We start from the raw sequence: 20,727 nt of genomic DNA, 5'->3' as shown, positions 1-20,727 counted from the left end.
ATCATTGGCACATTGGCAGCGGCATCGCAACCCGTTCGAGCCTTGCTCAGACGACGTCGCCCAACGATCACCTCCCCTTCTGTCACTTTATTGCTGTCAACTGCTCCCAATTCGTCACGCAGTGGATGCCGCTACGGGCCACTGACACGTAATCCCCTAGTCAAGACGTGTTCAAGCCCTGTCGAGTCTGTCAAGTCTGTGAGCTCTCAGGTGCTTGTCCAGCTGTCCCCATCTCATTTCTATCAAGATCTGGTTTCTTGTCATCTTTTTGGCATCCACGCACCCCATTGATGCGGCCCTCCTTGAGCTCTTGTGGTCTAGGACGCTACACATGGCATGGTGTCTTCCTCTTATTTTTCCATACGAATACTTCTCTTTCTCCGGAATCGCGATCGACCAGCAAACACTCAAACACACACCACCAGCCCCGAGAAAAGCACCAGCGTGCAATCCATGACGTCAAGGTCCGGTCATTAGTGCGATGCACCTCACGGATATCTCAGCTCCCTGTGACGCCATTCTTGTGTGTTTCGGCACGCCACTGCATCACCAACCCATGGATTCATTTCCTTCGACCTGCAATCTCCCTTCTAACTTCTGAGCGGCCCGAAGCCTCTGCCTGGCCCTGACGGCCGCTTTGCTTTTCCAAGTGCTCTTCCAAGGTCCATGAGCTGTCACAAGACTCAGGACTCAGGCATCAAGTAATCTTTTGCATCCCTATTCTCTACCTGCTAGTAACCCATAATCCCTATCCCCCGTCCAACTCATCCTTGTCAGTGCCCCCATTTCGATTCACGCGGCTGATTGCCCCACGAACTCACAAGGATGCCTTGCCAAGCCTAATTGATATTCAACGTGATGGGTGCATAGTCCCCGGAGCACCTCCTCCTGACAGCCGTCACCCGAGATCTGCTTCGATCTCGTCTATATGCCTGCACTGATGTGGCGCAGTACTTCTCACAGAATGCGAGGCCATCAACACCCTTCCTTTGCATCACTCAGTCTGGTAGCAACTTTTCCTGCATGGATATGAAATTGCTAGGCTGTCTATGAATTCCTTTCCTCCCGTTCAAGCCTTCCGGGCGCACAAGACTTGACCTAGCTTTCTCTCTCCGTGGGACCATGGCGCTGGCGATAATCGTTTCCTTACGAGCGGACAACAAGCTGTGAATGGACACGCTCAATCCAATCTATACCCCGTTGCCGCATCATATCTTCGCAAGCTATCTTCAATGCTTGAAAAGAGGCATCGACACCTCCTTGGAAATTCATCACAGGCTCCAATGATTCAGAGGCGTTTCTCTTTGCCCATTCCTGCATCGTCCGTAGTACGCGCTCTTTGCGAACGGGCAACGCCCCAAGCACGTTCACTTGCATAGGGTCAATGGCATCTGCCACTCCGTATAGTTGCATCGCCCAGTCCAGCGCCACTGGAAGATTTCGCAGCGGTGCTGGTATCAGCACTGCACTCTCCCATCCCATGACGGCTGCCAACTTCCGTTTGCCGTCAAAGAGGATTGTGCCTGGGTGAGGATCAGGATGGACCAGCGTCACAGGCCAGCCATCCACGCTGCCATGAGTCGCTTCTAACATACATGGGTTCGGGACCATGAACCCCATACGGTTTGTCATCTTCAGGGCAACCTCTCGTAATTTTCGTATGCGCTCTTTGATCTCGGGATACTTTTTATATTTTAGCTCCCAGATTGCGGCGTAAGCGTCGACATAATCTTTGATCCGTCTGAACGGCCCGTTGTTCTGAACTGACCAGTACCTTTCAGCGCCGTAGAAGTGAGGGTGGACAATGGGGCCAGTGAAGAACTCCTTCTTTGACCAGTCGATACGAAGACTGCCAATGTTTACCTGGTTTTTTTTGGGACAGTCGGCAGAGCGTTCTGCAGCTCAGAGAGAAAGAGTTGTATCTCCGTCGCAATGGCTTTCATGTCCTCGTCGTTGAGGTTCGGCATGGTGCCGGGCGATATATCCATGAACCCTTCCAAGCCAGTCTCTTGCTTAGCTGCGTGTAAGTCGTGCGCCGCGAGGGCATAGTTCTCCTCGATCGCGCTGAGTAGAGGGAACCCGGTGCGTACCTCCATTATCATCCACTCTAGCCCGAGTGGGCCCCTACCGATAGAGTCAAAGACGAGGACCTGGGGCACAACGGCCGGGGATACTTGCCTAGCGAACACCATGGCTGCGACCTCTGCCTCGAGCTTGTCGTGAGGGCAAACAGGTAGACTGAGCTTGAGGACCACCTGTCGCGGGAGAGGCGACATCTTACCCTGGCCGACAGGTCTGGAAAGGGGCTCGAATTCAACAAAGTAAAATGCATTCGTCGCGCCACAGCTCATCCGCGTGACGTTACCAATAAAGGGGAACTCGTAGACATCACAATGGCTATACCAATCCAGCATCTTTAGTACATGGTCGCCCGTAGGGATACAAGCGCCCTTCCAGCGGGCATCATACTCCCCATCCGGACGCGCCGTCCACCGCACAAACTTATCGCGGACGTGTTTCACGGTGCCGGGGTTCGTGCTCCGTCCGCCGCGCAGGGGGGCCATGGGATCCGGGTCCGGGATGCGGTAGGGGAGGTGGGGATCGGTTTGTTCCTGCTGCTGCCGCCTCCGCCGCCTGCGCCGAGCACGCTGCGGACGCTGCGGAGGGAGAGGCTTCTGATGACGGGGACTAGGCTTGCGGAGGATTCGTTTTGGGGAGGGCGTAAGGAAGGGGAGGAAGGGGGCTTTTCTGTGAGGTCTTTGAGGCCTGATGCAATGCGGTTGGAGACGCGGCGGAGGATGGGGGGTGGGGTTGTGTTAAAGAAGGAGCGCGGGGGTTCTTCTGGGGAGGAGGGGGGGCTGTCGGTGATGGTTACTTTTACACGGCGGGTGAACTTTACGAGTTGGTTCATTGTGAGGTAAGGGCTTGATGAGCTAGGGGGTTTGGTTCGAAGCGGACCTTTTGGGATGTGTGTATCGTATGGTTGAACGCGGCGGTGATATGTGGTTTGGAACCAGATGTCGATGGATCGAGATGATGGGGTTGGGTTGGTATCTACTCACTTATGAAGCTGTCTTCTTGAGCTTGGTTGTTGGATGATAGGGAGAAACACAGACACTGGTAATATATGAATTCGTTTCATTAGGGATTATCAAGGCTATTGTTCGACAGTCCTTACAAACTCAATGCCTGAGATGCTATGTTGAAGGGAAAATGGCGGAACAATGTCCAGAGTCTCAAAGCAGCTAAACCAAGAACAACAGCATTGTGTTCCACCATACTTGAGACAAAGCTAAGCAGCATATCTAAGTCATTGCGAAAGCAGTTTTCTTTCAATCTTGGAATAGATCTCATGGATTATCTGCCAGATCCATGGACCCAGCAAGGTCAGACCGGGAGTTGGGTGAAGCGCGCCGATTGAGAATTGACAAACTCCACGTAGTGTTTTCCGATCACTTTGCCGTAAATACCTAGGGTTCCTTCGCCCTGTAAAGTCATCGTTACCATGAAGCTGGTGTCTTGGGCCGTGCTACTGTAGGTAACTACATATCGGGGGACCTGGATGACTCCGATGGTCGACACGAGATCTCTCCCAGCTGACAGCCTCCAGCGGGCCCATTACAGGAGGAGGGTTATGTTTACAATGGCTCTTTCCTCGGTAAATTCACAGGAGATCCCTACAAGCAGCATTCTAAGAACCGGCATGGAATCTCCGTAACATCGGAATGACCCATAAAAGCCGAGGATACCTCGGAGCGCCGGAATCCAGGTGATTGTGTAACTGCACGGCCCTCGGGCTGACTAACCCCACTTCCCCGGATCTCCCGCCCGCTCTTCCCCAAACTCCCCGAACGTCACTCATCTCAGCCTCATTGTCACTAATTCATCTCCCTCCATACTCATCTAATCCATTGAACCATTCTTTATCTCGACAACTACTTACCACTTTTTCACAAATACTACCCTTTACCCCAATACCAAAACAGCCAAATGTCAGCAACCACACAACCCCTCCTCAACCACATCACCCCGCTCCTCCACTCCCTCCGCCACCGCCCAACAACCCTCCTCACCACCCTCGCAACACCACTCCTCCTCTGGGCAGCCTACCGCGACTACAGAGCCTACATCGCCCTCGGCCCAGGCGGCGTTCCGCACAACGCTCTAGGCTGGCTCCTCGTCACTCTCGGCCTCCGCCCCTTCGCACTCTCCAAAAGCTCAGCGACATGGACGGGCGATTACCCAGACCAAGGCTCTCACGCCGAGATCCGGGCTTTACCTGAGAGAAACGGGGAGAGGGCCGAATTGGGCGGGATCGTGCCGCATCGGCAACTAAGTCAGCATGCGCCGGAGAAGATGAGAGAGGTAACACATCGATAAACCCTTCGTATGAAAATGAGTTTGTGTGAGTAGTCGACTGACGATGAACTAGTTTATTGAAAACCTCTTCGCCAACGCAGTAACACAGAACCCATCCCTCCTAACCACAAAACTCTCCCTCTACGAACGCAACAATCCAGCCCTCTTCCTCCATCCTCAAGTTCTGTCTTCTCTCGCTTCTTCTTCGGGGGCCACCACCACATCCTCATCCACTCCCGTCGTCGCCCGCGGCGAAATAGCCCACCACCACACAGACCTCTCCATCCACCTCTACCTCGCCCCCGCCGACGCCAAACTCGCCATCCAGAAACGCTGGGCCGAGCGCCACCGCCTCTCCCTTCCCAGGGGCTCCTTCTTAGCTAACAGGTTACATCTCGCGGATTCCTATCTGATGGTCTACGGGCCAAGAGATGAGGAGGAGATGGAGGTGCTAGCGGAGCTGTTGAGGTGTGGGGTGCGGTTCATGATAGGGAGGGAGGATGTTGGGGTGATTGAATGGCGGAGGAAGCTCGAAGCGTAATGTGTCACATTTTCAACGAAGGGGCCTTTTCGGAATTATTTGCAACGAAGAGTTGTTATTAAATGGTTGCACTTGCATGTTCTGTCATCTCAATTGGCGCAATCATGCCAACACCCTGTAAATGGGATACTCATCCCCAGCCTCAACAGGCACAATGTTAAAACTAGCATACGAATCAATATTCTCCGGCTCAAGCGCCACAAACGCAAGCGCAGCATTCTTCTGCCTTGTGCTAACAATGAAGCTACCAGCAGGTAAATTCACCTCCTTGATAAGCGCCTCTGTCGTCACGGCAGCACGCACGACGCCCTCGTAGTACTCCGTCTCAAACACGGCCGACGTGATGTCGTACGCCTCGACAGTACCGACGTACGGCTCGCTCAGGGTCTCGACCTCGAGGCCAGACACGCGCAGGCGCTCGGCGAGATCGGCCCAGGCGACGGGGATGAGGTAGGCTTCGGGGCGGGCGCGGGTGATGTTGGCCGTCACGGGCGTGGTGGAGCGGAAGTTGATAGGCACGTCGGTGACGGAGCCGTTGTTGATGTTGACCATTTTGAATGTGCGCTGGACGAGCGGCGAGGAGTCTGTAACGATGATCTCCGAGGTGGCGGACGCAAAGTCGGCGATGGAGGATTCGATTGTCGTGTAGACCTTTTCGGCGTTGTCGGCGGCGGTTTGGAGGATGCTCGAGGCCATGGTCAGGCCGGCGACGGTGCGGCGCTGGAATTCCTGGTCCGCGAGGAAGATGCCGCGCATCTCGATGAGGAAGGTGACGCACTGCGTGAGGCCCATGGCGTTGCGACCAATCTTGGCATCCGAACCGGCCTCGGCGAAGGTGGGCTTGAACGCCGGGTTGGTGCTGGTGGATCCCGTCACGTACGGCTCCCAGCGCAGGCCCCGGGCCTCCATATCCGAGCCGATGTTTTTCGCAAAGACTTCCTCGGACAGCGTGCGGATGTCTTGGTGAATGTTGAGGTTCTTGGCGGCAGAGAAGAGGCCGTCGGCGGCGTGGTAGTAGCTTCCGTAGCGGGCGGTGGCGCTATATTCGTGCATGTCGATGGCGACGTGGGGAGCGAACTCGCCAAAGAGGGATTTGATATCACGGGTCTGCTTGCGGGCGAGCTTGACGTGGTCGCGGTTGGGGTCATAGTTGGTGGCTAGGGTGCGCTGGAAGTAGCCTACGCCGTCGGGGTTGTACCGAGGCAGTATGACGATGTCGAGCTTCTCGAGGAGCGAGGCAGCCCATGTCTGGTTCGCGTCTAGGGCTCCGAGGAGGGCCAAAAGTGACTGATCGCCGGCTGGCTCGTTGCCGTGTACGGCGCCTTGGACCCAAACCCTGACCTTGCCGGTCGAGTTTGAAACCCTGCGAGAGAGCTTTGTCGAAGACAGGTGGAGGTAGGGAAACGGGCGGCCTTCCTCTGAGGTGAAGTTGGCTTTATTGTAGGTCAACCAGTCGTTCTTGTCGGCCAAGTCTTGAACAAAAGAATCTTTGGACTGGTTAGTCATTGTTTAGACAAAGCTGCTCGTTGAAAGCTCACCAAGAAGATCGTCATCTGTCGGGCCCTGTGTGCCATCAGAGAAGCCTGCAGGAATCGTGTCCGGGGTTAGAAATGCAGGCGAAAGCAAGTCGACGCCCTCGATATCCTTGAAGTTGGCCGCGACAATGTCCGTATCCTTACGCACAGTTACGTGGTTGTACCCATACTGAGCCGCCTGAACAGACGAGAGTAGAGACAAGCCAAGCAGGCTCAGGCGAGATGTAGCGACCATCGTGCTGGACAACGTGAGGTTGTGAGAGGCCGTTGAGTACCAGAACGAAGCAGCGCCGGGATCTGACAGAGAGATTTCAGAGAAGAGCAGCTTCGGCCCTTTTGACATCCCTCTTATTCTCCAAGGCGTCAATGTCGCGATGGGGTAGCGTAGCACCATGCAGAGGATAATGGCTCGTCAACGCGTGGCGGGAGTCCGTCCCTGACATGACCGTTGGCTTGGCTGATCTCATTCCGGAGTTGACGATTGATGATTCAACCAATGTCGGAGGAATTACCGATATCAACCGGCAATAGACTACTGGAATCCATCAAGGCTCTCATCGTAGGTCCGATTTGAATTAGTGTCAACATTGGCAACGAAACTGGATGAGGCAGCTCAGTAGAAAAGATGAGGGGAAAGCGGGGGAATCCCCGTGGGTGCAGATAACGGTGACCATGTCGCCAAGACTTCGGGCCCCCGCAGCGAGATATGCCATCTGCCATTGACGTATAGAATCTCTCCGAAAGACTGCAATGGGTCCACGGGTTCATATTGAGTTGCCGATGTTCGGGTTGGAGGCTCCCTAAACCACGCTCGCCAAGAACACGGCTGTGCAAACTGGTGATGAATAGATACGCAGTTGTCCGACTCCGCGGGCAATGGCCGAGTTGCGGAGCGGCTTCGTGCCGACACCAACCATCAGATACATAACGAAGGTGACTCGCGAAGACGATGATCATTACAATCACTGAATGCCAAGAAGTCGAGGGGTCTTATTAACCTTCCCCAACAGCGAGAGGGAAGGCCTCAATCATTTCTAAAGTATCTTCGGACACGAGACACGAACGGAGTACTAGATGTTCATCATGGATTACAACGCGGCCTTTCCTCGTGACTCGAACGGCAATATCAGTACTAAAAGTCCGGCTGCAATGAAGAGCGCACCACTGGTGTAAACGGGAGCCGATGTCTTCAGGTTGGCGAACATAGCGACAATTGGCTGCGGGCATTGTGTCAGCATTGATGTCCCGGTCTTCGCATGTTGCACTTACAGCCATGATCCCGAAGATGCGGTTGCAGGTCGCCGTGAGTGCGTTACCGGTGCCGCGCTGCGGAGTGGGGAAGAGCTCCGGGGTGAAGCCGTAGAGCACCGCGTACATGACGTTGCTGCAAAAGTTGAAGGCGCAATTCCAGCCCAGCAGCGCATTGCTAGTCATAGCCGTAGTCGAGCAGTAGAGGAAGACGCCGGTGGCAACGGTGCTAATGGCAAGTGTGCCTTTGCGGCCTAGTGCCGGCAGCTCTACCAGCCAGCCACCAAGCAGGGCTCCAGGCACGCCTAACACCGCAATGATCAGACTGTTGCGATATGTCAAATACGTGCTGCCATCGCCCAGTTCCGCTCCACGGGTAGCCTGGATATAAGGTATGAAGGCGTTATAGAGAGGATACCCAAGGCCGATCAGCGCCCAGATGGCCATGATTGTGCCCGTACTCAGAGCCAGGCGGCGAGTAGAGAAAAGCACGCGTATCCGGCTTAGATCAAGCTTCTCCAGATTCCGTTTGACCGCTGTAGCGGCGTCAGTGCGCGCGACGTATCCTTCTGGCTCGCATGCCTTCAGATCCTCAATTGACAACGACGTGAGTTTCCCGTTTCGCCTCGCAACTTCGTGAACGACTCGGACGGCATCTTCGTCGCGGCCTTTGCCCATGAGATACTTGGGCGACTCGTAGATGGTGAAGAGAACAAATCGAATCAAGAACATGAGCAGAGTCAGGCCACCGATGGTGATCAGGAAGTATCGCCAACCCATATTGTTGGCTTTCGTGCAAGTCGCACCTTCTTGGCATGTGAGATTGCCGAGGAGGGGCCAAGCAATGAGAGTGGCAATGACTTGGGCGATGGCCCAGTCAATAGAAAGGACTGTCAACAGGTATTGATGGGTTCCTGGGAGGAACTCGAGGAAGATGGCCGAATCGACAGGAAGGTTGCCCCCTACACCAAAGGACCAAAAGGCCGCAAAGATGCCGATGCCCGCGAAGCTGGGCGCGCCGGCAGCAGCCATACCCCAGAGAGCAGTCAGACCGAGAGTCATATTGAAAGCCACTTTCCTACCAAATAGGTCGCATCCAAACCCCCAGAACATGGCACCTGCCAGGAGACCAATGTTTTGTGACAGTGTAAGTAGGGGCGGGCGTGAAGGGCCGAATTCGTTGGTGATCGGGGTGAAGATGAGCGAAGTTACAATCGGCCAAAGGTTGTCGCTTGCCCACCCAAATCCGACGACGATGAAAAGCTGCCACTGATACCAGCCCATACCGATATCTTGAATCTGGAGACGGAAGTCAGCGATGATATGCTCCGGTGTTCAACTAGTTCGCAAACAGCAACGTACAGCGCGATTCAGCACCCGAGCTTTGGCCTCGTAGACGGGATCTAGAGCACCCTTGGGAATGATGGCAGCATCGTCGATGCCATGGATGCCAATGCTCCCATTGTGAGCCGCACCAGCATGCGAGTCGACCTTTTGCGCTGTGTCGAGCTTTCGCGCGGGATCTGTGTCGGTGCCCATCTCGACGCGAATCTATGTGCCTGAGAAATGGAGGAAATACAACACGACGCGAAACCAACACTACAGGTAGCGCAACCTTGACGTTTCCCCAAAGAGCAAATAGTCATGAAAGTTTCGGAGTCATGGTGTGGAGAGCCTCGCGGGAGATCAGCGCCATATGTACGGCGCGCGGTCGCCACACTCTGTAGGTTTGGGTATAACCGCTCAAGGTACCGGTATTCAGACGGTGCCAGCACGTACTTCGAATGGCGCAATCCGTCCGGTAAAGGGTTCCTGCGGTCTTGATTGGCTTCGCTGACTATATGAGGGTCGGAGTACATGTCGATCTGTACTTTATTCCAATGTCTGACTACAGCTTGACTGCAGTAGAGGGGAACCGAACGATCCTGGCGGGTTCGACGTGTGGGGGATCTGCTCGTAACTTGGCAAGCTTTGAGGAGAGACATGCCTCCTGCGTCATCGGCATTGCTTGATGGGGGAGAGCTGTTTCCCGTACTTGTCGGGGAGCTGGCGTCAAGTTTTTAGAATGGCAGTGAAGATGAACATGTTGTATTTCCGAGGCGCTGAGTAAGGAGCTCCGCAAGGCCGACGAATGGGTTGAATCTTGCTCGAATGCCATGTGTAGATCTGATGCCGCCAAGTAGATGGGAGTCCTCAAGGTTTGGCTTTGAAAGTGGGAAGGGATGAGATGTTTCAACTTTTCGAGAGAACTTGGTGGGTGCCCGAAACACGCCCGTCCAGGCTCTCCCCACAGCGGACGTTAGTGGGCAGCTAGGGAGGGTGATCAGCCACGGCGACAGGTCAGGTGTGACAGCTGGCCACCATGCCACTAAGTCGGCACCAGCTGTGCAGCCATATCTACGTACCTCACTCTCTTCCCCGCGCTCTCCCATCCTCTCCCGTAAGAAGGCCCCAAACATGGGATCATCGTGAAAAGAACTTCTCCTTTGCGCCAAGACACTGGCCAGTGCACCATCAGACATCTTATTTGACATCCAGGTCTTGACTGGTAAGGTCAGAGATGCCGACAATCATAGCGTGCCTCTTGACGGTGTTCTTCATCTTCGGCACTACGTCATCAGCAAAGAAGAACCTCATAGTTGACACAGACCTGTTCAGCGATTGCGAGTAAGTCTATTATGCTCATGGCCACTTATACTCACTCCCATCCTCTCTAACTCCCTCAGTGATGCTGCGGCTCTCCTTCTCGCCGCCACGTCTCCAGAAGTCAATCTTCTAGGAGTCAACATCAACTCCCAATCCTCATATTCAGTACTAGCAGCATCGGCCATCCTCAACCACTACGGCCACGCTCGAGTCCCCGTCGGTGCCCGGCGCCCTCTAAATGATGTCCCGTTCTTCGACAAATGGGCCAGCCGGGCCGGCGAATTTGCAAGCAAGCTAGCAACGCACTGGTTCAAAAGCATCTCCGACGCCGAGGAAGCCTGGGAACCCGTCGACCTCTACCGCAAGCTCCTTTCCGAGGCAGAAAACGACTCCGTCACCATAGCCTCCATCGGCTTCCTACACAACCTCTCCGAACTCCTCAACTCCACTGCGGATGTCTGGTCTCCGTTGTCTGGCACCGAGTTGGTGAAGGCCAAGGTGAAGGAGCTCGTCGTTATGGGCGGGAACTACCCAAACGGATTTGAATTCAACTTTTGGGGCGACGATCCCTTTGAGACGGCGCATGCAATTCATAACTGGACAAGTCCCATTGTCTACGCCGGTTTCAAGCTTGGGGCCTCAGTTCGCTCAGGCGGCCCTCTCATGGCTGACGGACCCAAGACTGACCCAGTACGGGCGGCTTATATACTTTACACGTATTATCAGCCTCAGTGGTCTTACGATCCAATTGCAATGCTCTACGCTGTGGGTGGCCTTGGAGATTTCTTCAATTTTGGTAACGAGTACGGGTACAACAGAATCACCTTGTACGGAGAAGATAAGTGCAATGGTTGCAATGTTTGGGTGTATGACAAGAACGTCACCAATCAGCACTGGCTTGATGTTACAGTCACTTATGAAAAGCTCAGAGACGAGTTGGATAGACGGTACCTGCAAGGAGCATGGTCTTCTAAGAGAGCCTCAGACCACGTGGGAATATTACCCAAGCTTGGCGACTGCAGAGTCGAGCAAGCTTCGAGTCCACCACAGAAACTAGAGCTTTGACAGCCGGGGTCTCTGAAAGCAGTGAAAGAGACAGAGGCGGGAGAATAAGACCAAGGCTTGTAGTGTTGAAAAGCAATAGAATATCTGTTCTGAGTCATCCACAGTTCAACTCTCTCGGTAATTTCTATTTTCGTTGCGAAATAAAGGGAGGCGCCCTGGCTTTACCTGTTCCACGACTTGGTTCAGGGTTTGGAGAGATAAATATGCGCCTGGACCAACTGGATCTGTATGATACGTTTATATGAATTCTTCGAATGTAGCCAAATTCTCCACCCTGAAGAGGGCATTTTATGAACCACCAGATTGAGATAAGAAAAGATGAGAAGGCTGTGGACGTCATGGTAAAGCCAGGGGCAGTCAAGGCTCTTTCACATTATCTAGCCAGAGAAAAGTCGTGCGATATGAGCACTACCTTACTTAACAACTAAGATGTCGAAGTGGCAAACTGCAAATCTGACCAACCACTTGTATCTCAAGCTTAATCAAAGACTCCGACTTTCAGACCTCAAGACTAAAGGCCATTCTAACTTAATTTTACTGTCATGGCTCAGCCCAACTGATTTCCGTACTCGCATCTCCCCCACCACATAAAATGCGAAGAGTGCCTTCCAACGGCTAGCCTTTCTAGAACTAGCATGTAAATCAAATGACCAGATGCCATTCGCCTGAGCCATTTGCTTTACCAAGACTTCCACGCCACCTGAAAGGTTCATCCAGGGTTATTCTCGCAATGGGTCCTGATGTGATCAGAATCTTGGCCAAGACTTCTTGGACCAATAAGATGATGCTCAAAAGTTCCCCCGAAGGGGCATTGGGTGACCGAAAGTAGCCAGCTATCGCTCTCGGAATCTCACATGTACAGGACGGGTGTAGGGCTTACAAAGTCAGGTGATAACTCTAATTCCTATCGTCCGAATGACCTATGATGTAGTGTACTGTTATCCTTTTCTAGTCTTATCTTGAAGACGGCTCCTGTGTAAGATAGGCTAATTGTCTCTTCAAAATTCATTTCACTGCTAGATTATTGTGTTTCTGTTGCTCCATCTCTCTGCTTATCCTTGTAACATCATGTTCAACTGTCTCTGTCACGCTGTACACCTTTTGCCAAAAACTAGGCCTGCATCTTGATAAACCACACGAGCTTTCCTTCCTTTATCCAAGACTCCCACTTGAACACACAAAGCCACACGATGACAAACATGTTACGATCGTGCCGCCATACCCGCGCGCGGCCTTGATTACAAGCTTATCCAGAATAAAGGATCCGAGCATTCAAGACCCGCCAAGCGCCCGGCAAGGCCGCGGCAGAGGGCCTGGGTGACCGAACCAGGGCAAAGGGCCGAGGATCCGCACATCCCAGAACGAGCCAACTCATGGCCATCCCACCGTCTGGGTACCGGTGGTGTGCTCGGCACCGGGCCAAGGCACCCTATGAAGGATCGTTGGGTGTGAGCAAGGGCGCTCTTAGGCTGTCCTGGGTTGTTGGAGAGAATTCAAGGCGGGGCGGTGGCGGGAAACAGAAGGCGTGATTTTGGCGAGACTCCAGAGTGTGAGGAGACTAGATTGTGACTATTGATCCGAGTTCAGCGGAACTGTGGTGACTGGCGAGCACATGATTGCGGATATCCCGCCGGATGGTATCACCGGTCGGAAAACGTTGGTTTTGCGCGGAAGCTGGTGCCACCGATCCTCGTTCATGGAATCTTTGGGAAGAACTTCAAAACAAGTTAGTTGCTCAGCAAAATCTAGGCAAGTCGGCGACTTCAAGATCTGACAGGCTGCACAAATAATTGTGAACCAATACATGCCATGATGGGATCTTGAACCTGTCATTGCAGCTCAGGAACCTCAATGTGAACCTGATGAGCCAGTCGAGAATGACAATTGGCACAAACTCCATTTAATAATGGTGGATTAAACTACTCCGTACTGTTCTATCGATTCACATGCTAAACAAACAGATAGTCTGACACATCGACAAACTGCGCCGATCCTCCGCGCGATCGAGCCCATGCAACCGCTCAACTCTTGCACCGTGTCCATCAGAAAACTGGGGGATTCCGGAAAGCCAGAACCGAACGCGATCCAGCCCGCTCTTCTATTGTTTGACTAATAGTCCCAGTCTCCCAGATCAGACACGCAAAGAAAAAGTCTGCCCAATTTCCGGTCTCGCTGAGAAGCTGTTATGGAGATCCAAGAAGGCAGGGTCTTAAGCCACCGGGCTATCGCCGACGTTGCGGCGATGGAGCTTTCGGAGGCCGAGTTTAATTCTTTAATCAGCTCTGATTCGTTCGTTTATAGACCAGTTTCTCGAAGCGGTTGATCGCCAAGACTGACCACCCTGGACGGGCTGCCACCTCGTGCGGACGACCGTTGCCTCTTTGACGACACTTTTAGTGATACTCACATCGAAAAGAATTTTCTCGTCAAAAGTCGGGGCAAATACGAGAGCTGCTGAAGCCTGAGGGAACGAAAACCCAGCTAGCACCTTACCCAGCGAAAGAGACGCCGGGTCTTAGTGCCTGTTGGTCGTCCTGGAAGTGGATGCCGGTCCACGGCGCCGAGAGGACACTAGTGATGCAGAGACGATGCATTTGACCAATGGGGATACGGACGCACATCTTATCAGATGATCAGATAATATGAAGCCATCCGCTCCCAGTGGAGCCTCCTACACCACCCTCCACCATTTTTCTCTCCCCCTGGAGAACTTTTGAGTCTCTTTCCAAGCTCCAACTGTGAGTCTGTGTCTCTTTGACCTAGAGAACAACAAAGTCCAAACAACGTTGTGGATCCTCAAGCGCCTTGGGCCTAGAGCGATCCCATCAGATAACTCTCTCGGGTGGAGAACCACACGACCGGTGGGACGCTGCAGTCAGGTACACCAGAACAACGCCAGGGACCAGGGCACATCGTCACGATCGAATACCAGGGGTGTTGGCACCCGGTTTCGTCGGCTCAACGCGACCTTGGCGGATGAGCCCGCCGGGTGGACGTTACCTTACGTTTTTGGTGTTTTGGTTTCCTCGGCATGGAAAGCGGTTGGCTGGGTCTCGGCGCCCAGGTTTTGGGTTGTATCCGTAGTAGAAACACAAAGAGCGAGGAGCAAGAATTGGCGCAAGCTTATATGGAAGGCCGTAGATCCCGCTTCCATTACTCTTGATTCTTCTTCTTTCCTCCCAAGTCACTCCCCCATCACAAGTTTCTTCGCACTCTTGTGATCCTTCGAGCCTCGAGCCTTGTTCTCTGAGATCAGTCTCCCCCTTCTCAGACAACTTTGTCAAGTTGAGCTTCGTTCCAGAAGATTCTCATCTCCCTTCAAGATGGTCTCTGCCAAGTCAGTTACTTTGTTCGGCAGCATGCTGCTGGGCAACGTTATGGGCGCCGACAACATGGGTCCGGCGGCCTTCCTCTGGTAAGAACCTCCCCTGCTGTATCTTGCAGGCTTTACCGGAAATCAGCAGCTAACAGGAAGACTACCAGGCCCCCAGACCGTGAGTGGTCTGCCGACGCCGACAACACGGCCCCTTGCGGATCCACCAACGGCCCCGGTGTGCGCACCGAGTTCCCTCTCGGTAAGTTGAAACATCCTCCGAGACGGGGGCTACTCATCGGGTTATTCTAACACCAAAACAACATAGTGAACGGCAAGCTTGCCCTCGTCACCCAAGACGTCACCCGTTCCGTCCACCTGAGTGTCTCCTACGAGAACGGTACGTGCGAACATTCTCACACCACCCTTCGTCTCCACATAATCGCACATCTAACATCCACCAAACAGACCCCAAGTCCGTCTCCGACTTCGAGACCTTCCTCGGCCCCAGCGAGGTCGGCAGCCTCGACCTCGGCCACACCTGCGTGACGGTCCCCAGCGCGCCCGACGGCACGGCCGCCGGCGCCAACGCAACCTACCGCATGCTCTACGTCTCCAACTTTGAGTCGGACGAGTCCAAGCGCGAGACCTACTACGCCTGCGCGGACGTCACCTTCGTCGAGGTCTTCGCCGCCTCCATCCCCTGCTTCAACGCCACCGTCAGCGACCCCGACGTCGACGTCGACACCACCGTCAACGTCACCACCACCGACTCGGGCGGCAACACCCCGCACACCGCCGCCGACTTCACCGCTGCCGATTCCAAGAGCTCTGGTCTCTCCAAGGGCGCTATCGCTGGTGCTGCTGTCGGCTCCATTGCTGGTCTGTCTCTGATTGCCCTTGCTGGATTCTTCCTCTGGCGCAAGAAGGCTGCCAAGAAGGAGGCTGTCACTGAGCCCATGCAGCAGCGCTGGGACGCGGAGAAGGCTGTCAGTGACACGTCTTCCGTCAACAGCCGTCCCCAGAACTAAGCTTTTCCCGACCCGACTTCAAGGCATGATATTGCCTCTGGCAGTGTCGACCATGCGCTTAGCATATTACTGGAACGAGAGATGATATGATTGACGTAGATCATGAAGTAGCAAGAATAAAGGGAGGGATCCCGTAGTATCCCGCTCTTACACACCATGTGTCTTGGACTCGACGTTGACGATCTTGCTGAAGATGACAAAATGTGATTGAAATATGCTTTCAATGCAATTAAGCGAGTTTTTCGACTTGATAAGCGCCCCGCTTTACCACCCGCTGTGCCGCTTTAGTACATTGACTTCCAGGCAGCATCCCCAAGGCAACCGCTCCACCGTTGAACCTCAACGGCCTCAAGTAAGCCGCAATTGAAGGCTATAAGTCCTCAAGGCACTCAGCGCGACTGGATCCGTTGCGATGCTCTTCCGTGCACAATTGACCGATCACATACAAATCCGCTCGGAAGAATCCAGACATCGGACTCTCCCTCCAAATCATGCCCAATACTTCGTCGCCAACAGCTCTCAATCCTTTCAGCAGTGAGCGCAGTGAATTGCCGACCATGAGCCAACGTAAGCGGCAAAAGTTGCCTGACGCAATGGCAATTAACGAGGAGGAGAGGCAATATGCTATTGGAGGGACCACACTCGAAGAATTGAACGAGAAGTGAGCTCTCATTCTACTCTTTCTTGGCCACGGAGCTCACACGCCCCTGCAGGTACCCAAATCGTCCACACAATCATTCAAAGACGATGCGCTTTTCAGAACTTTTCCAAAGTCTCTTCAATCCTTTGAATGAGAACAAGAAGCAACCAACCGGTCGTGGTCCACCTCGTACCAAGAAGGACCCCCACGGACCGCATAAGCTGTCGCCGCAGGAACAAAGACGGCACATCATTGAGCGCTTTATTTCGAGATGGCGAAACGAGGTGGGAAGCGACATCTATCCGGCTTTGCGGCTCATTCTCCCCGACAAGGATCGGGATCGCGGCGTCTACGGTCTGAAGGAGAATGCTATTGGCAAACTCCTCGTCAAGCTGATGAAGATCGATAAGAACTCGGAAGACGGCCATAATCTACTTCACTGGAAATTACCGGGTCAGACCACTTTCTCGAGACTGGCGGGCGACTTCGCGGGGCGATGTTTCGAGGTCCTCTCCAAGCGACCGATGCGAACGGAAGTTGGCGACATGACGATTGCCGAGGTCAATGAGATGCTAGACAAGCTCGCCGCATCGGCGGGAGAGCTGGAAAATTTGGAGGTCTTTGAGGTTTTCTACGAGCGCATGAATGCGGAGGAACTTATGTGGTTGATCCGCATCGTGCTCAAGCAGATGAAGGTCGGCGCGACCGAGCGGACCTTTCTCGACCTGTGGCATCCAGACGGCGAGGCCCTATTCAGCGTGTCGTCAAGTCTCCGGCGCGTCTGCTGGGAGCTCCATGACCCCAGGATCCGCCTGGAGCAGGAGGATACCGGTGTGACTCTTATGGAATGTTTCCAGCCCCAGCTGGCACAGTTCCAGATGCCATCGTCCTTCCAGAAGATGGTCGATTACCTCCGGACTACAGAGGAGGACCCCGAGTTCTGGATCGAGGAAAAGTTGGACGGCGAGCGCATGCAAATGCACATGGCCGAAGATCCAAGCGTCCCGGAAGGTTTGCGTTTTTCCTTCTGGTCTCGCAAGGCGAAAGATTACACCTACCTGTACGGTAGCGGATTGAAGGACGAGAAGGGAGCTCTGACTCGTCACCTGGCAGAGGCCTTCTCCGAGGGTGTCCGCAACGTCATCCTCGACGGGGAGATGATTACTTGGGACCCGGAAGTCGACAAGATCATGCCGTTCGGCACTCTCAAAACAGCCGCTTTAGCAGAGCAGAACAATCCCTACAACAACACAGGGCCGCGACCTCTCTACCGCGTCTTCGACATCCTTCTGCTGAACGACCAGCCTTTGACCCAGTATACCCTGCGAGATCGCCGCCGTGCCCTAGAGAAAGCTGTGAAGGGCGTCCACAGGAGGCTCGAGATCCACGAATACGAGTCTGCAACGTCGGCAGAAGCCATCGAGCCACTCCTCCGCAAAGTCGTCGCTGAGGCGTCGGAAGGTTTGGTCCTGAAGAACCCAAGATCCATGTACAGACTTAACAGCCGCAACGACGATTGGCTGAAAGTCAAGCCGGAGTACATGTCCGAGTTCGGAGAGTCTCTAGATTGTGTCGTTATTGGCGGCTACTACGGCTCCGGACGTAGAGGTGGCGCCATCTCCAGCTTCTTGTGTGGCCTTCGCGTCAGCGAAAACCACATTCAAGCCGGCGCGAATGCCGAGAAATGCTTCAGCTTCTTCAAAGTCGGTGGCGGCTTTACGGCGGGAGACTATGCAGAGATCCGGCATCGGACGGATGGAAAATGGACTACATGGGACCCGAAGAGGCCTCCAGTGGAATACATCGAGCTTGCCGGCGGCGACCGGCAATTCGAGAAGCCGGATGTTTGGATCCGACCCAGCGAATCTGTCGTCGTGGAGGCCAAGGCCGCGAGCATTGGTAATTCGGATCAGTTCTCACTCGGCTTCACCCTGCGATTCCCCCGTTTCCGCAAACTGAGAACCGACAAGAACTGGGACGAGGGCCTAAGCGTGCAAGAATTCCTGGATCTCCGGAGACGAGTGGAGGCGGAAGCCAAAGAAAAGACCATGAGCGTTGAGAATCGCAAGCGCAAGTCAGTGAAGCGCGTCAAGCGCGAAGTCGTGATCGCTGGAACGGAAAACATGCCTGCGCAGTTCCAAGCCGATAAGTCTAAGGTGTTTGAAGGCCTCGAGTTCTGCGTCCTCTCAGAGTCGCTCAAGCCGTTCAAGAAGACCAAGGCGCAGCTCGAAACCCTTATCAAGGAGAACGGCGGCCAGGTCTCTCAGCGGGCTGTCCCGCAGTCCGGGATGATTCTCTTGGCGGACAAGAACGTCGTCAAGGTCGCGAGCCTGGTCAAGGAAGGGCAGAAGGGCAGCGGCGTTGACATAATCAGGCCAAAATGGATCCAAGACTGTCTCGAACAGGCTGACGATTCACTGCTGCTTCCCTATGAGGAGCGACACTTGTTGTATGCGACGGAAGCTCTCAAGACTGTTGCTCTGCAAAACACGGATATGTACGGGGACAGCTACGCCCGCGATATCGGTCTCGTTGAGCTGCGCGAAGTTCTCAATACGATGCCCAAGAAAGAGCCTGATACGGAGCCTTTTCACAAGGCGCAATTTCTCAACCAGCTCGAGGAGCGCGGACGCGGGGTGGGTCCGATGAAGGGATCAATGTTCCACCGTTGCGCCGTTCACTTGGTCAACGTTCAAGAGGACGAGGATGAGGACGATATCAAAATGTTGAAGCCTAGGCACTATCTGACCTTTGGCGGTGCACGCTTGATCAGCGATGCCGACGATACAGAGACTACGCACGTAGTCGTGGTCGGGCACAAGGACCGGCGGAAAGAGGCGGCCGCTGCTTTGCGGGAGGAAGCCAGTCGCAGGCGCAAGCTTCCACACATTGTGAGCGCGGAATGGGTTGAAGATTGCTGGCGAGAGAAGACACTGCTGGATGAGGAGAAATACACGCGAATGTGAAAGACGCAACGGCATTGGGTCCGGCGGTCCGCGGGGGGAATGAATTGCTTATTATACCCAGGATAAATGACACTTTAGTTTCGACTCCAGCATCTAAAAACCTTGCTATCAGTGCCATGCATGACCCGTCGTCCAGTATGAGGTGAGTTTTAAATTCAAGGGCCAAAATAGCGAATCTCCAAACCCCGGGTCGCCCCGGGTATCAGCAGCAGCCTTTTATTTTCCAATAGTAAGGAACAACCGATCGCCAACATCACCAACACCAGGCTTCAACATGCCATTCGAAGTCAACTCGGCGTCCACGCCGGCAATATAGATATCCGTCGCGTCGGCCCACTCGCTTGCAGCGCGTTTGACGCCCTCGGCGGCGCCAATGACGGAGAGGACGACAATGCGCTTAACGCCCCACTCGCGGAGGGTCTGGATGGCGGCGGCGCAGGTGCCGCCCGTGGCGATGACGGGGTCGAGGACGATGGCGAGCTCGGAGGCGCCCGAGTTGGAGCCATCGGGGGAGACGTGGTTGGGGAGATTGTTGTAGTATTCTACGGGCTCGAGGGTCGAGGGTTCGCGGTAGAGGCCTAGGTGGTGGACTGCTACGGGAGTGGGGAGGATTGTTTGGACGGCTGTGGTTTGGTTATGTTAGTAGGTCTAGGCGAGAAGAAGTATGGTGTTGGATTTGGTTTATTTACCTTCTACCATGCCGAGACCTGATCGCAGAATGGGGACGAGGCAGAGGCTGGAGGGGGAGATTGTGGTTGAGGTGAAGTCGAATCCTAGCGGGGTAGTGTCCTGGGCGAATAGTTCAGTCCAGTTCCCAGTGGCTCGATGTAATACAAACAGGATGGGGAAGAATGGGAAGATACCTTTGATCCACCTGTGGCTTTCGTTGAGGCAGCGAGGGCCTCGTATGCCACCATCAACGCGATATCATTCACCAGCGTCTTGACCTCCCTCGCCGGCGTCGACTGAGACCGTAATTGGGACAGCTTCGCCCGGAGACAGGGGTGCTGGGAGATGTGCACATTGGCAGGGAGTTCGGGTGTTGAGGAAGACATGGTGTGAACACGGATAGATCGAAACGTGGGATGAAATTAAACACGAGTACGCTGAAGCATTGAACGGTGACCAGATGAAAGAAAGTAGGGGAGGAATCGTGAGATTTAAAGAGAATGGGAATTGGGAGTTTACCGTCGATATCGACGAGAGGTTGGTGGGGAGGCCGGAGCAAGCCACTGAGACCAGCAGGCAGTACCTACCATAGGAGAGGAGGAGGGGTCCTGTCCTTGTCCTCCTGATCAGCGCCGGTACCTTGAGTGGGTCCTGCATGCGGCGGGAAGCTCTGGATAAGATAAGCCCGCTGCTGCCCATGAGGTCCGACGCCCA

General features: G+C 54.2%; 8 protein-coding genes across 8 annotated transcripts; 4 read left to right on the top strand and 4 right to left on the bottom strand.

Moving 5' to 3' along the window:
* Positions 1-887: 887 nt before the first annotated feature.
* Positions 888-2,564, bottom strand: BDP55DRAFT_761739 (uncharacterized protein; the record flags this gene model as incomplete). The annotated part of the gene is made up of 2 exons (XM_060580876.1): positions 888-1,824; positions 1,881-2,564. 2 exons carry the CDS (start codon positions 2,562-2,564, stop codon positions 1,147-1,149), a joined length of 1,362 nt encoding a protein of 453 aa, XP_060422187.1. The 3' UTR covers positions 888-1,146.
* Positions 2,565-3,990: 1,426 nt separating this feature from the next.
* On the top strand, positions 3,991-4,900 carry BDP55DRAFT_638754 (uncharacterized protein; the record flags this gene model as incomplete). The annotated part of the gene is made up of 2 exons (XM_060573154.1): positions 3,991-4,365; positions 4,433-4,900. 2 exons carry the CDS (start codon positions 3,991-3,993, stop codon positions 4,898-4,900), a joined length of 843 nt encoding a protein of 280 aa, XP_060422186.1.
* Positions 4,901-5,002: 102 nt separating this feature from the next.
* Positions 5,003-6,670, bottom strand: BDP55DRAFT_567259 (carboxypeptidase; the record flags this gene model as incomplete). The annotated part of the gene is made up of 2 exons (XM_060570575.1): positions 5,003-6,387; positions 6,439-6,670. 2 exons carry the CDS (start codon positions 6,668-6,670, stop codon positions 5,003-5,005), a joined length of 1,617 nt encoding a protein of 538 aa, XP_060422185.1.
* Positions 6,671-7,523: 853 nt separating this feature from the next.
* BDP55DRAFT_567277 (major facilitator superfamily transporter) lies at positions 7,524-9,222 on the bottom strand (the record flags this gene model as incomplete). Its single annotated transcript, XM_060570578.1, has 3 exons — positions 7,524-7,652; positions 7,705-8,982; positions 9,046-9,222. 3 exons carry the CDS (start codon positions 9,220-9,222, stop codon positions 7,524-7,526), a joined length of 1,584 nt encoding a protein of 527 aa, XP_060422184.1.
* An 888-nt stretch (positions 9,223-10,110) lies between these two features.
* Positions 10,111-11,720, top strand: BDP55DRAFT_685765 (inosine/uridine-preferring nucleoside hydrolase). Its single transcript, XM_060576475.1, has 2 exons — positions 10,111-10,350; positions 10,410-11,720. Exons 1-2 carry the CDS (start codon positions 10,244-10,246, stop codon positions 11,392-11,394), a joined length of 1,092 nt encoding a protein of 363 aa, XP_060422183.1. The 5' UTR covers positions 10,111-10,243; the 3' UTR covers positions 11,395-11,720.
* Positions 11,721-14,717: 2,997 nt separating this feature from the next.
* On the top strand, positions 14,718-15,738 carry BDP55DRAFT_698996 (uncharacterized protein; the record flags this gene model as incomplete). The annotated part of the gene is made up of 4 exons (XM_060577846.1): positions 14,718-14,809; positions 14,878-14,969; positions 15,036-15,107; positions 15,176-15,738. The coding sequence occupies 4 exons, from the start codon at positions 14,718-14,720 to the stop codon at positions 15,736-15,738; spliced, it is 819 nt and encodes a 272-aa protein (XP_060422182.1).
* Positions 15,739-16,004: 266 nt separating this feature from the next.
* On the top strand, positions 16,005-19,365 carry BDP55DRAFT_685760 (DNA ligase I). Its single transcript, XM_060576474.1, has 2 exons — positions 16,005-16,399; positions 16,452-19,365. The coding sequence occupies exons 1-2, from the start codon at positions 16,230-16,232 to the stop codon at positions 19,342-19,344; spliced, it is 3,063 nt and encodes a 1,020-aa protein (XP_060422181.1). The 5' UTR covers positions 16,005-16,229; the 3' UTR covers positions 19,345-19,365.
* An 87-nt stretch (positions 19,366-19,452) lies between these two features.
* Positions 19,453-20,583, bottom strand: BDP55DRAFT_438690 (uracil phosphoribosyltransferase). Its single transcript, XM_060567572.1, has 3 exons — positions 20,208-20,583; positions 20,034-20,133; positions 19,453-19,967 (listed from the first exon to the last, which is right to left on the bottom strand). Exons 1-3 carry the CDS (start codon positions 20,397-20,399, stop codon positions 19,561-19,563), a joined length of 699 nt encoding a protein of 232 aa, XP_060422180.1. The 5' UTR covers positions 20,400-20,583; the 3' UTR covers positions 19,453-19,560.
* Between the last annotated feature and the right edge of the window lie 144 nt (positions 20,584-20,727).

Source organism: Colletotrichum godetiae (assembly GCF_030913485.1).
Source record: "Colletotrichum godetiae strain CBS 193.32 chromosome Unknown BDP55scaffold_93, whole genome shotgun sequence".
NCBI lineage: Eukaryota > Fungi > Ascomycota > Sordariomycetes > Glomerellales > Glomerellaceae > Colletotrichum > Colletotrichum godetiae.
The sequence above is the reverse complement of the archived record's forward strand: the minus strand, read 5'-3'. Positions and strand labels throughout refer to the sequence as shown.